This window comes from Cynara cardunculus (genome assembly GCF_001531365.2).
Source record: "Cynara cardunculus var. scolymus isolate 2C chromosome LG 2, CcrdV1, whole genome shotgun sequence".
Taxonomy (NCBI): domain Eukaryota; kingdom Viridiplantae; phylum Streptophyta; class Magnoliopsida; order Asterales; family Asteraceae; genus Cynara; species Cynara cardunculus.
In genome coordinates, this window is record NC_037529.1 from 50,234,559 (window position 1) to 50,249,802 (window position 15,244).

The 15,244-nt window shown below is 33.7% G+C and overlaps 1 protein-coding gene across 4 annotated transcripts; it reads right to left on the minus strand.

The window, feature by feature from the left end:
• Positions 1-7,874: 7,874 nt before the first annotated feature.
• On the minus strand, positions 7,875-14,978 carry LOC112506584 (3-isopropylmalate dehydrogenase, chloroplastic). 4 transcript variants are annotated; one of them, XM_025110733.1, is made up of 13 exons: positions 14,925-14,978; positions 13,297-13,376; positions 12,950-13,207; positions 12,726-12,855; positions 12,369-12,480; positions 10,379-10,454; positions 9,536-9,624; positions 9,292-9,378; positions 9,092-9,208; positions 8,898-9,005; positions 8,654-8,707; positions 8,431-8,583; positions 7,875-8,124 (listed from the first exon to the last, which is right to left on the minus strand). In XM_025110733.1, the coding sequence occupies exons 3-13, from the start codon at positions 13,161-13,163 to the stop codon at positions 8,044-8,046; spliced, it is 1,221 nt and encodes a 406-aa protein (XP_024966501.1). In that variant the 5' UTR covers positions 13,164-13,207; positions 13,297-13,376; positions 14,925-14,978; the 3' UTR covers positions 7,875-8,043. The 4 variants fall into 4 exon arrangements, with proteins under 4 accessions (XP_024966501.1, XP_024966499.1, XP_024966503.1 ...); XM_025110731.1 differs by having other exon boundaries at positions 14,871-14,958; XM_025110735.1 differs by having other exon boundaries at positions 12,726-12,875; positions 14,871-14,957.
• Positions 14,979-15,244: the final 266 nt, after the last annotated feature.

Genomic DNA, 15,244 nt, shown 5'->3' on the forward strand with positions numbered 1-15,244 from the left:
TTTTACACTTGAAACTTCACAGCAAAATGCTGTGAAGGTGACTTTTTAAAAACCTTCACAGTGTTTTTGCTGTGAAGGTTCGACTTTTTTTAAACCTTCACAGTGTTTTTGCTGTGAAGGTTACGTGTAAAAATGTGGTCTCACGGGTCTCACGAAAACAAGCTGGTCTCACGTGAACCCAACCCTATATATATATATTATAATTACAAAAATGTATGTATAAAATAGTTATATGATATAACTTAAAATAATAATATATATAAAGGATTTTATATATATATATATATATATATAAAACTTAAAATAATAAATAAGAGATTATATATATAGGATGTGTATATTAATATAAATAATAATAATAATAAAATAAATTATATTACTTGATTGATTGATTTTGACATTTCATATGTTTTAATCATGTTTTAAATTCCAATGCATTTAGCACCCTTATTAACGGGTGTTGTGATAACTAGGTCTTGGTTGTTACCTGAGGTAATTGATATGTGCTACCTGAATTATGTGGTTATGTGAATAATTGATTAACTGTTATAATTAATCATTTGGATACATACTTACATAAAATAATTATATGAGTATGTGTATATTCTTGATGCATGGAAATGTATGCATGTTTTAGGTACATGCATGTGTTGTGTGTGTACATGGATTTACTTCATAAATTATGTGCATGCATGTCTATGCATGTGTAAAGATTATGTATGAAGGGATGGTATGAAATCCTTCAGCCGTCTTCTTTAAGGAAGGTTTAAAAGGGCATTTTTAGGAAGAAAAAGGTCTTTTAGAAATCAAGAGTGAAAGATTTATGTGGGTTTTGTTTGCAATATTTGGAGTCTGAAGTAGGAATCAAAGACCGATTCGTATTTTCTATTTTCATCTTCAAATTTTCTATTTTCATCTTCAAATTCTGAGTTTACAAAAGGTGAGTTTGGTTTAAAAATAGCCTTTGAATCCGGCTTTGGTTACTGGTTTTATATCTTTCAAATGATGATGTATTGAAAATGTTGTATATATTCTATTTGATCTCCATTGACCGATAAGGTCTCTTTACCAAACACAAAATTTTCCGGATTAGAGTAACTTATGATTAATCGGTGAAAGCTTGTGTCCAGACACTTGTTGTCCGATAAGGGTATGTCCGGACATCATGTTGACCGGTGAGAGTTGTATCCAGACACTTGATGTCCGATAAGGGTGTATCCGGTTGAGTGTTTTCCGGATAGTTGTTCATAGCCCAAGAATATTTATTATGTGTTGTCTGGATAGGGGTGTCCGACTAAGGTTGTCAGGACATGTGTTGTCCGGATAAGCTTGTCCGGACAAATTTATCCGTACAGAAATTGATTGGTGAATGAGATTTAACTAAACTTTGATTATTCAATAATGGGATTTCACAACTTATGTTTAATCAGTTTTTAAACTGTTATATTGTAAAAGAAGGGTATCTTAAATTTATTGGAAAAGATATTAAATGTTTCTTCTAGACATGATGACGTAAGTCTGTTCTGGTATGAAACTATATTTTGAGAAATGTTTCTTCCAGACATGGTGACGTAAGTCTGTTCTGGTATGAAACTTTGTTTTAAGAAATAGTTCCCCCAGACGTGGTGACATATGTCTGTTCTGGCTTGAAATTGGGTATTGGGTACTTTCAGACGTGGTGACATAAGTCTGTTCTGGTAAGAAACCCTGTTTTGAAGAAGAAATAATGGTGGTATATCAAGGAGAGGTGTACCTATGGATATATGGGTGGCAATTGCAGGTATGATTAATATTATAACTCTTGTTATTATCACTATCATATATAATAATTCTAAATAAGCATTTATTTATGACTTGATGATTTGGAGGTATTGTTCTCTTTAGAAATAATAACTTTGATGTTATTGAGAAGGAGAAAACAATTTATAATTAGAAGCATCAATTGCCTATGATTTCTAAATGATTTCTATCAAGTTTGAACAAGTATGGGAATGATGCAGAGAGGCTCTGGTTTGTCTTTTAGAAGGACCAGAGAATCTCTGGTCATATGGAAGACTTTAAAATGTTTTTGGAATTTTATAAATCAGAAGCTCTGTATGTACTATACAGAAGCTCTGTATCTTGAAAATAGTTATTTTGTATTGTCTAAAGCTCTGTACCCGAGCTCTGTGTCTGAGCTCTGTATCAGAGTCCGTCTTTTAAAATTAAATCTTTTCTTCAATAATATTTATAAATGAAACAAAGAACCAAAGGAGTTCTGATTCTAGCTTATTTATCTTTTAAAAATTAAGGTAGCCCCTTTTTGGACCAGAGACTCCGTGGGTCCAGAGGGTCTCTGGTTGAGTGTCGAATTGTTGAGTACAGAGGCTATATTCAGTAGAACCAGAAGCCCTAGTAATCAAGGGTAGAAGAGCTCTGGCCCTTTGAGCCAGAGGAGCTCTGATCCATTGAGCCAGAGGAGTTTTATAGCAATTCTGTAAAGAATTACAGAGTTATGGGAAATTGCATTTTGTGCTATATGTTGTAGCAATCTGTTAGTTTTATATTTTGGTTAACAAACAGATTTGCATGTTTTTTCTAAAATACACTTTATATAAAAAAAAAAATTTTATCAAGTTTTGGTGATCTTCACCCTGCATTTGCAAAGAAGGGATTTCCTCACTAGACCTTCCGGTCTAACTCTCATTTTGTGTTTAAAAATGTGCATTGCAGGAACAGCGGGGTCGCGAGATAATAAGGGGAAGGGAAAAATATAATTATTTTTCTTATGTGTTATCTGCTTTTGAAGACTAGCCTGTTGCCTGTATATTTTGAAGATACATGTTGTTAAACATGCGTTAGTGCAGGGATATTCTTTTGGAATTTTTATTTGTAAATTATGTACATATAGAATCCTTGTATTAGTAGGACCTGTGTGGTGCCATTACCACCCCCACCCCCACCCCCACCCCCAAAAATAATAGATAGAAGAGAAAGATGGTAAAAATTAAACTGAAAAAAAAAGGAGTCAATTTATAGTCAGGTAGAGGAAGAAAGAGGAGAGAGAAAGTGCAATGATGGTGGATTTAGAAGAATAGTCTGCAAAAGGCTAAGTTGAAGGGTCGAGTTGTCAACTATCGCTCCATGACGGTTGAGAAATGACATGGGTGGCGCCATGGGTATTTGTGGGAGACATGTTGATCAAGGACCATTGTAGAGCGACCTGAACTGAATGGCTTATATGAATGGAGTTTGATTTGTAAATCTCTGAAAATTAGGCTCCTGATGTTAGAGCATTTGACAAATGCTAGGAGCCGAACAATGGTTGTTAGAACATAACCTAGTCAAATACACAAAAATAGACGATTTTTCTATAGAAAGGATCATTCGTCAAGATATAACATACCTAGTTTGCTGAAGAGAAAGTTGAATCGAACTTCATCCAGTGGCTTGGTGAATAAATCAGCAAGTTGAAGATTGGTAGGTATGAAGTGAAGCTCGACATCACCTTTCAAAATGTGATCTTAGATGAAATGATATCAGATGTTTGATATGTTTGGACCGAGAATGAAGAACATGATTGTTTGTTATGGAAATTCCACTTGATTTGTCGCAAAAGATCATAACTTCAGGGAAGAGCTTGTCATAGGCAGTTAGTAGGTTCTGTTAGTGCATATGCCCAAAACCAATCATCGGATAATTCTGGAGTTCTTACTTCTTGGGATTCCATAGACCAAGATCTGCTTTTATTATATGGGCAATACCGATCTACCTTGACAAGCTGCTACATTAGCGGCGCATAAACTATGTTCGTCAACCAAGTTTGTGCTTTTGCATTCCAAGCGCAAGTAAAAATCCCATACTTTTCTTGGTTAACTGCCAAGCTACCCTAAAAATTTGGACATTTTGTCATTATATTAACTAGTGTTTGAGACCATGTGTTGCATGGTGACAATAATCTTTTTTAAAATTATTGAAGTTAGCTAAATGGGTCGATGATCACATTTATATATTAAATTAATAAGAATCAATATTACCTTTGATATATGAATCTACCTTATCATTATTAGTTGTTCTTTTAATATATATATATATATATATATATATATAATTAATAAGTCTTATATATCAATATTTTTATTATATCAAACTTTGTAATTGGTTCAAAATCATAAAAAAAATATGTGAAAATATTGATTATAATCATATGACGTGTATTATGATAATTGCTTTGTTATAATACATATATTCTCTTAAGATATTTATATTCACCAAACAAACATTGTGTTGTTACCTACTTTGATATAATTGTTAAATATTTTTGCAATTTGCTTACATTAGTAATAATATACTCATTTCCAACATTGGCGAAAAACTTTCTTCAAACCCCTATTTTTCTACATGCGATTGTACAAAGTAGAACAATAATAGCTAGTACTGTGATCATTCTAGATACATAGGAGTTTGATTGACTTGTTATTTTTTCATTTGACTTGTTCAAGCTTTTTAGATTTGTTTTAGACGGTTCATAGTTTGGTTTCTCTATAAAATTTTAAAAAAAAAGAGAGGTTTTAATAAATTTATGAAAAATAAAAGATATGCATTATATTGATTCTAGTGTTAATCATATAGAGTTTGATTTTAGGTTAAATAAAAAATTGATTTAATATATATGTATGTATGTATATATATATACATATATAAACTATAATTTGTCTCTATCTTTTATACGTATTACTGTATTGATTGTAATAAGGTTTTAATTGTATATTGATTCTAATTCTAATTCTAATTATATATATGATTGTCATAATTTTCTTTCAGAGTTAGAGTGAGATCTTAATTCTGGAATCTCCATAATCTTTGGAGAGGAAGATCTTTTGGAACTATTCTTATATTTTCTTTTAGAGATTAGAGCAAGAAATTTATTAACCTTTTTCTTCTCTGATTATCTCTCTTTAACCTTTTCTTCATGTTGATTAAGAACTCCATAAATGCCATGGATATTCTTCTTGGTTAAAAGATTATCTGCAAAACTGTCCCATTCTGGCTTAAGATTTTCTAGAAATTTGTTGTTGATTTCTAAATTCAACTTTTGAACTCTATTCCTCCTCAAATCATTCAATATATCATTGAATATGTTATAGGTTTATGTAAGAGATTCAGATTCCTTCGCTTTAAACACTTCATAGGCTCCAATGCATATATTGATTTTGTTTTGTAGAGCCTTTACACTACCTTGCATTTGTGCCTCCAATTCATCCCAGATAGCCTTGCTGACTTGAGACTATCAATCATGTTGAAGATTTCATTGGGAAGAGTCATTGTAAGTAAAGTTAATTACATTATGTCAATTTGGCTCTCAGCTTCTTTTCAACATTATACATGCTTGGATCTTTTTTTATTCTTGAAGAAGGTATGGTGGAGTATTTGTAGTTTTTGGTACAACAGGAATTTCGATGAAAACTTCTAATGGACCTTCAATGATTGGTTTCATCAATTCTTTGTCAATGTTGTCAAGAAATTGTATCATTTGAATCCTCGATTGATGATATTCTCCAACAAAAAGTGTTGGTGATTTGGTTTCTGATCCAATGCTTACTTATTCTTTTGACATCTTGAAATTAGTGAAATGATCGATATGACAATATAGAATTCAGAAAGAAGGTAGATCAAGAAACAAAGAAGATTGATCAATTTGAGAGAAATTGATCAATTAGTCGGAAAATCAAATCAAGATCTTATAACCAGAGTATGATCTGAGATCAAATTCAAATGTCGTATGCTCTGATACTAATTGTTAATCTCATACACTGAGTTAATAACAATAATTTAAAAGAAACAATCAAGAACAATATTGGATCACATAAGTCATCATGTCTTTAACTATTGAAGAAGCTAGAGTTGAAAAATAAGTTTTATTTGTTAAATTTGATTTTATTTCAAAAGAAACAGTTGAATTGTATCAAAAGATAAAAGAACTTAACTACAAGGGTGGTGCCTGATTGGTTTGAGCTTGGCTCAAAGGTCAAAAGTACCAGGAGGACTCAGGTTCAAATCCAATAATGAATAAAAATCTCCTTGTAGCCGTGGAGGTTCAAATGCGGTGACTCCGAACTATCTACAAAGCAGGTGGTCGTCCTGTGATTAATCGGCTCGCATAGCGGGTTGGATATCCATGTTAACAAAAAAAAAGATAAAAGAACTTGAGGATTTGAATTTCAAAAGAAGACATATTGTACAGACTTTAAATCTTATAACAAGCAATCCAAAGGATACCGGATTATATAATCCAGAGATGGGTTTGGGATTGAATGAAAGTATTGTGTTGATAAGTGCTCCATCAAAATTTTATGATTATTCAAAGATAGACATATTTCAAAACAATACAAAAAAATTCAATTCCTAAGGCTAAAAATGAAAATCTGATTGAAATAATCCCTTTGGAAAAATACTTTGTTAAGTCTGAATAGGCATGGCAACAGGGTGGGGATGGGACGGGTTTTGTATTCCCCGGCCCCGGTTTGTAGTGACATCCCCCGGCCCCGGTCTCTGGCGGGTACGGGGATTAACATCCTGTCCCCGGTCAAACCTCTATCAATACCCGGTCAAACCTTGGTAAATCCCCGATCAAACCCCATGAAGAATATCCTTTAGTTTGATTCTACCGGGGATCCCCGGCCCCGATTTGAGTAACATCGGGACCCGTTTTAGCAGGGAATCCCCGTCCCTATTCGGGTCAAGGCAAATCACCATCCTTAAGGGCTGAATCTTCTTCTCCTAAGTCTGAAAATAAAGGGTAAGAGAAAATATGAGAAGATTTTAGATCTCAAGGCAGTGATTGTACTTTAGAAAATATTGAGACTTAGTGAAAGCAATATTCAAACATATACTAATGTTGGGTATGGCTATTCTTCATTAAATAAAACTTATGAAGACAAAAAAAACCACATTATTCTCATCATGATTATGATTTTACACTTCATAAAGCTAAATCTGAAGATAAAATTTCTTAACTCTGAACAATATATTCAGAGTTCTGAACGTTGTACGCATAATTATGATAAAAAATATAGAATCGTTGATAATGATATAATTATGATCAAAAGTATAGAATCGTTGATAATGATAAAGGATCAACACATTGACTCTAATTCTGAATCTAAGACCAAGGATAATTTAAAAACATTTGATTTCAAAAATCGTTTGATGAAATGATAAATGATTCAGATGAAGAAACAGCTAAGAAGAACCATCTGATTTAAACATATCTTCTTGTTGATTGTTTCTTTTTATATTCTTGTATATTAAAATCAGTATACAAAATCAACATAAATCCTATCCTAGTGACCAAAAGCAAGACAAGTATAAAAGCACAAGGACCAAAAATGAAGTATATATTTTTTCATACCTTACCTAATGGACTAAATCCATAATTTACTCTATAGTTTATTGAGTTATAATAATAATAATAATAATAATAAAAGTATAAAAATGTAAGTATAATTTGTGAAGTCAACTAGTATTATTGGAAAAGTTATATAATAACGAAAGGTGGAAAAAGAAAATAATAACTAGTATTATTGGTGTAGAAAATAATGTTGTCTATTGTAGATGTCTAATGATAATACATACACCTACATGTGTGTGCATGTACATATAGATGTTGATATACAAATGTGTTATACAGCAACCTATTCAAGTGTTAGGCCTTGGGGATCCTTCCTATAGGTTGTTAATTCGAGTCTTTTCAGGGGATTTTCATGACTACATCTTCATGGTACCATGAGATTAGTTGAGTTGTGTACAAATTTTCATGACTACATCATCATGGCATCATGAGATTAGTTGAGTTGTGTACACTCAGTTACTAAAAATAAAAAAATCAAAACTTTGGTCTGAAAATAAGGAGATTTCCACCATGATGTTTTACATACAACAAAATTTCAATACATGTTGGTCAAGAAAATATATGATGATTAATCTCGACATGAGATGACTTAAAACTCGTAAAAACGTCCATGATTCCGCAAGCTAACATCTAAAAGGATTCGATATAAAACCTTAGAGTAGTGATGCAGCAGGTGTCTTTGTATCCACAGACTTTAACACTTGTTCACCCATCTCCTCGCATCCAACCAATTTCTGCATATTACAACAGGTTTAAAAATCAAGAATTAACTTGGATTCCTCATTTTAGCTGCAATATCACTAGCAGGGAATTGGTATTTTATACATTTGTGGGTCTTTTGATGCGAATAATGAATGCTTTTCAATTTATTATCAAGTTTAATGTTTCCTTGCATTTCAGAAACAGGTTGTTCCATCACTCCATCCAACCTATAAACTTAACTTCTTTTTTCAAATGATTTTAAACTCTCATTTGATTTATATCAAGTCAAGTAGAAGCTCCTAGTTGCATTGGTTAGTGTTGAGGAAGAAGGTACATACATTCCCAGCTGAGTGAATATCGCCCGTACGAAATCCCTCATTTAAAGTATCCAGCACAGCCAACTCGATCCTCTCAGCTGCCTTCACTTCACCCAGACCATATTTCAAAAGCATTGCAGCACTTAGTATGGTTGCCAAGGGGTTTGCTTTATCCTGAACAATCAATTTAAATCATTAATTAAAGAAACCCATTTATAATTTCAAACATTAATTAATTAACTACCTGCCCAGCAATATCAGGAGCAGAACCATGGATGGGCTCAAAGAGTCCAGGTCCCTACACACAAAAAATACAATAAAAATCAAAAACCATTAGACGTTTACAATTTTTGGTCCTGTTTATATTGGAATGATAGTGGCATATTAGGATAAACAAAGATGGGACCCATGGAAGAAAATCAATAGGAGCCAAGACTAAAACACACTCGAGTGAAAGAAAGCCAAATGGGGAAACTAGATCACAATACCGATGCACCAAGACTAGCAGAAGGAAGCATCCCAATGCTTCCAGTGATCATCGACGCCTCATCTGATAAAATATCACCAAATATGTTGTTTGTAACTATTGTGTCAAACTGCAAATTCATGGAGATACACCATCAGTTGTTTGTTTCAATTTTCTCTTCACTATTCATAGAAGACAGCAACAAATAAAAAAAACCTGTTTTGGATTTCGGACAAGCTGCATGGCTGCGTTATCAACGTACATGTGGGAGAGTTCAACATCAGGATACTCTGCTGATATTGCTGTTACCCTTTCCCTCCATAACATTGATGCCTGCTCAATTGTCAAAAACAAAATAAGGGGAGAAAGAAATAAAAATAAAATTTAAAAACAAAAATCTACAAAGACATTGGTACCTCCAGGACATTTGCTTTATCAACAGAACAAAGTTTGCCACTGCGCTTACGAGCCGTCTCAAATGCAATACGAGCAATGCGGTCAATCTGGTTCGGATGAAAGAAAGGTTCTTAGCATACATGATGAAATGCAAAGATAAAAATTTCTATGTTAACCTTGAGAATTGACGAGGATAGAGGGCTAGGGCGGGCAATGCAAACCCAAGACAAAATTCAACAAAGGAAAATTCTACGAGATGCCAACCTCATATTCTGCATAAACCTCAGTGTTGAAGCCAATCTTCTGACCATTTTCATCAGTTCCAAATCCCCTTGGTTTTCCAAAGTAGATACCTTCAACAAATAAAAATTGGTAAGGCATGTCCGACCAGAAACAAAACTATCCAGTTTTTTGTACTGATAAGATTCAATTACGAAGTTCAATCCATGCAAGATATTCCAAATTCAGAAAATCTAACGTTAAGTTTTTTAGCTATTCGTCATTCTTTCCCCTACCAACATTTTCCACATCCACCATCCACTTTTTCATTTTCAAATTCAGCTATTGCAAGTATTCAAGAAACTGATTCTCAAAATGGAAACCAAATTTTATAATAAGTTCCAAACAGATACTACAAAAAAGAATAGCTGCAAATAAGTCAAATAAACAAGTCTTAAAATTGGACTTCATGTCAAAGATCATCCATGCCTACGTAATTGAGTAAAGATACATACCCATTGCATGTCTTCTTAGCAAAAACAAAACCCAAGGATCCAAGTTTCAAAGAATAACCAAAAACTTCCACCAGAATGGACAACTAGAAAAAATGGAACAGGGGTGTTTTCTAGTTATATTGAGTATGTGAGCAACACCAGTTACCGGTGAAAGAGATTGAGAAAATTCCCTCAACTTGTACACAACATAGCAAAGCACACTGAGCAACACTTACATATATATATATATATATATATACATATATATATAAACCTTACAATAAACTAATTTCTTGATGTGCTGAAATCCTTCTTCAACTACCTCCTATACACAAAAGTATCAAAATAAAATGTGTTCAAGCTAAAGTAAATCTGCGCAGATCTATGCACTGACCTCCTGTAAGTTCCCTTACAACCATCAAATCGACACCTTCAGCAACCTCCTTCTTCAATGTTGAAGCATCCACTAACTGAAAGTGGTAAAGATAATGAAATGATGAATCAACCACAAGTCAACTATGACAACAAGCTATTTCACCAATTAATGTGACATGTAAATCATGATCAGTTGCAGTAGCCTTTGTCCAAAGTTAGAGAGCATGATCAGATACAGTAGCATTTGGCAGAAGTTGGATATTAAACACAAATTTGTTTAAAGTTGAACTCCACAAAGACTTGGGTGGTCACTCGCCATACCATTAATAGCCATTGCTTATGGCCCTATATCCATAAGGGAAAACAGTGTTGTAGGATCTCTGCTTAGGCCACTCAATCTGCCACCAGGGCGTTCAGCATCCCCCCACCACATGGTAAGGCAACTTAATCGGCCACACAGGCATTCAGCATTCCCACGGCGTCAATAACTAGTTGCTAAATTAAGCCTTTGAAAATTTAAGCAGGATATAATATTAGCTTAGATGGGGATCAATCTGGTAATTAGTCGAATTAATAAATTACCCAATGAGTTAACAAAACTAGTATAGCCAATTCAGAAAACATTTTGCCCAGAATACAATAAGCTTTTTTATCTTTTGTACCCTAATTCACACCCATTTTAAAACGAAGGTAGGTAAACTATACACCCTGCAAATCGCGTAGTTTTTCATTATTACCCTGATCTGACATAGAATCAGAGGGTGGCATACTAGAAATGAAACTTTGTGCCTTCTTCTAAATTGATTACATAGAACATTGAAAAATGTTCCAATTGAATTTTCCTCCCAACCGACTCATTTTTATCAATCGACTCTTCACTAGGTAATTTTCAAATGTTTACTGAGTAATTGTATCAAAGGGGCAATGAAACTGATCATTTAGAACGCCTTTGTCTCAAAATAAGCTGTTTTCCCAATCCTTTGGCTTCAGAAGTTTTTCTTAAAGACCATAACAAGCTGCTTTATAAAGAACCTATAAAAATATTGTCAAATGTCGATAATGAACATTCGAGTTGTGTTTGTTCTTATAAGGATTCAAGGTTTGGCTATTAGATTGTATCAAAATGTGACATATGGGGTGCATGCTTCAGAAATATACAATGGTAGACCTAATTTCAGTGGAAGCTACATACTTTGTGACTAGTCGATAAAGATTATATAGGCAGTAAACTAGTCATGGCCCATGGATGGTCTGTTAGCACATATAGTGGAGGTAGTTGATGATCCCTACCATTTACATGTGTTGTAAAAAGATTCTCAACCATCTGTATGACATGGACATGAAAACTGTCCATCATCTAACTCTTATATGCTCACAGCAAGTATTTAGGAAATAAGTAAGCTGATGGATGGCTAGTCCTCTGATAACTTAAACAAAAGCATAACTAGATTTTCTAGATTCAATATCATCATAGGTTTAACAGTGCTGCCCTTTTTCTCTATACTTCAGGAAAAAGTTATGATGAATGAATAGAATGAGCCTTATTCCTATAGACAAAATGTGAAAAGTTGTCAAGACCCCTGCCAACAAAGTGTAAGTTGACGTACAAACTATTTATCAAGTCTGAAAAACGTGTAGTTGGAGATTTGAATATTTATACAAAATTCATGACCACCTTCTTTGTAACAAATAACGTAAGCCAATCAACTTCATCGTAAGTTATTACTAATGTTAATAAACTAATTAAGAAAGCTAAAGTAATCACAAACAAACATTACAGAAAAAATACATATAAAAGCTAGAATTCACTATATATGCCCTTCTCATTGGAAGCATTAGATGCCATGCAAATATCCTTACTTGAAACCTTACAATCAGAAACTGGACTTTGCAAAAATCACATTTTACTGCTCATTAACCCCTTATCATAATAGGTAGATCATGCATGAGAATTGAATGAATAGCATATCAAAGTATCTTCATATCCACGAGGACCATGACTAGCGTACCTGTGGTAGAACAGACGCTGGCCTCAAATTTGCAAAGACCTTAAGACCTTGACGAAGGTGTAGCAATCCAGTCTCAGGCTTCAAATGTTTCTCGTTTTTATCCCATTTATACCTTCAATCCATTTAATCAAAAGATAAAATAAATCAAAACCTCAACCGTTAAAACAGATGCATCAAAAAGTCATTGAAACTCCAATTCTAACAAAAGATATATTGTAATTTGAACCATGCAGCCTTTGATTCAATTCCATGTACCCAATTAACAAATGGTTTTCTGATTTTATAATACATTATACCTTTATGTTATTTGTGTAAATTCAAAATCAAAATACTAGGCTATTACAAAAAGACTTTCACCCGCCAATAGCACCAAGGAGAACAGCATCAGATTGCTTTGCGGCAGTCAGAGTTTCCTCCGGTAATGGAACTCCGGTCAAATCCAAGGCAGCACCTCCCATAGGCATCTCATTGAACTTGAATTCAATCCCTAGCAAAGAATCATACGTTCTGTAAAGCTAAAACAAACATATGAGTTTGAATAGTTATTGAATCCATTAATTGCAAACTATGAATATATACACCTTCAATTGAGCCAGCAAGATTAAGAACATTCTTGGCAACAGAGATGACTTCAGGGCCAATTCCATCACCAGGAAGCAGAGTGATGTTGTAGCTTTTGGCTGTGGATGATGTGGCGGAGCAGCGGGCAATCACTGGTCTTGAATGGTGTTGAGGGATAGAAGTAGAGTGGAATCTAAAGGGTGTGACATTGAGAAGTTGCATGGAGGCCGCCATTGTTGGTTGTGAACAACCAAGCTACTAAGAACTAGTTGAGTCGTCTGAGGCAGATCCAGAAAAAATTCAATGATAAAACAAAAAAAAATTAATCATAATAATCACGGTTTATTAAAAATGATAAACCAGTTACCTGCTACAATGGTTCTGCAATTCAAGTTTACAGCACTACAACTTCAGCTATATTATTCAATTCCAAACACTTTCAGAACACTGAAACACAAGTTCATCAGCAGCAAACCAAATTAACAGCTCAAATGAACAATTAAATATTAGGGAAAACAGAAATGGGAAACCCAAGTTCAGATTACAGACCATTTTTAGCAAAACAGAACCCCGAATAAAGAACAATTTCATGAATCAAGTTGTACAACATAAACAAGGCCGGTCCTTAGGTTTTTGATGCCCTGGGCGAAAAATCTAAAAAATTCCCCTAACCTAAGAAACAGACAAAACACACTATTCCTATGGGACCAAGGATTTACCGGCTCAACGTGAGTTTTCAAACAAAAGAAACCACACTAGTCACCACTCACCATGGGCCACTTACAGATCAGTTTTCAAATGTCAACATCTTTGATCAACACAAATATACAATAAATTACTAAATATATGGAAAAATGGGTGATTTAAAGGACTGCAAATATAACTTGTACATTAATGCACATGAGGAAATTGAAGATCATTTAAGAAATATTTTGGGAATACACTAAGCTAGAAATCTAGAAAACATGTTTAACATGATATAGGAATTAGCGTTGTTGAAATCAATTTGACAAACAACTCATTAGATAGAGAAACCATGAGAGTTATGCAAATTGACATTGTTATATACTGTATACTTGATACTTATTAAACGAAATTAAAACAGTGTGATTACTAATAAATTATGAATGATGCATCTAATAGAATAGCTCAACATTCTATGAAAGAGATATGGTTGATTATGTTTATAACTTTGTTTCATGTACTAAGTAATAGATAATGCTCTAAGCAACATGCACAACACTTGATTCTAAAAGTTGGTGTTTGGTTAATTTGTCATAAACCCTAAATCCATAACCAGGTTTTATCTTGAAATCAAAGGTCCTAAAAGGCCATCGGACAATTGAACATGAAAGAACATGATCATGATATCACACAATTTTAATGACAAAAATTACCTTTCACTAGTTCCAAAAACAACCCATTCTCCAGTAATATCTTGAGTAACTACAACGCAACAATCTTACTTCCATTCTTTTGTAGGCTTCCTATATTCACCATGATAAATTGTAATTACTACCCCTAAGACGTAGGCTTCCTATATTGACCATGATAAATTGTGTTAGGTACCCCTAAGACGTAAAGGCCACAAAACATGAAGAAAACAAGCAAAATCAGTACTTTTAGATCAAGAATCAAACTATGTAACCAATCTTACAGTCTTTTAAATTAATATAACAAGAATATCACAGAGTTTATGTTCGTGGCATTTCATCGAACATTTGGAGGGCACCATCAAATTTGATAATGTTATAAACAATAAGCAACAAATCAAACCCCAAACATAAAGCAAAAATCAATGAGAAACCAAGATAGACAGGTTAGCAAATTGAACTACTCATCTAACTATCAAAAATCAACAAGACAACAACCCAACTAATAAAACAAATCAGAAACTATCTGAAAGACATAAACATTAATCATTAAAGTTTATAAATTTACCTAGAAGTCTAAATTCGTTGCTTAAGACTAAGAGATCCAGGGAGAGAGAATTACTGGGGTTCCCAACAAATTGAGAGTTCAATCTGAAGAGAGGCAAGCCGCGAGAGAGAGAGAGAGAGAGAGGGCCAGACAACGTCAGGTGGGGGCAGCGGACGTTAACATTTTTTAAGGCACAAAGTTAATATTTGATGCTAGGCAGCCAAAGACAAACGTGTCTTAACAGGTGATGCCCCTTGGGCTTTCTGCTGTGGAGGCTGGGCCTGAACATAAATAATTAAAGAATAAAAGACTAAAATTGTTTTGGTATGATACCTTGAAATTGAATTAAGGTTTCGTTTATCAACTCTTATTTGATAAATGTTGTCTGGATAATA

Coding starts and splice junctions, on each gene's coding strand:
- LOC112506584 (XM_025110733.1), bottom strand. CDS start 13,163: ATGGCGGCCTCCATGCAACTTCTCAATGTCACACCCTTTAGATTCCAC. Junction 12,481..12,725: donor CTCCTTGGTGCTATTGGCGG/GTGAAAGTCTTT, acceptor AATGGATTGAAG/GTATAAATGGGATAAAAACG. Junction 8,584..8,653: donor CTCCTGATATTGCTGGGCAG/GTAGTTAATTAA, acceptor TTGATTGTTCAG/GATAAAGCAAACCCCTTGGC.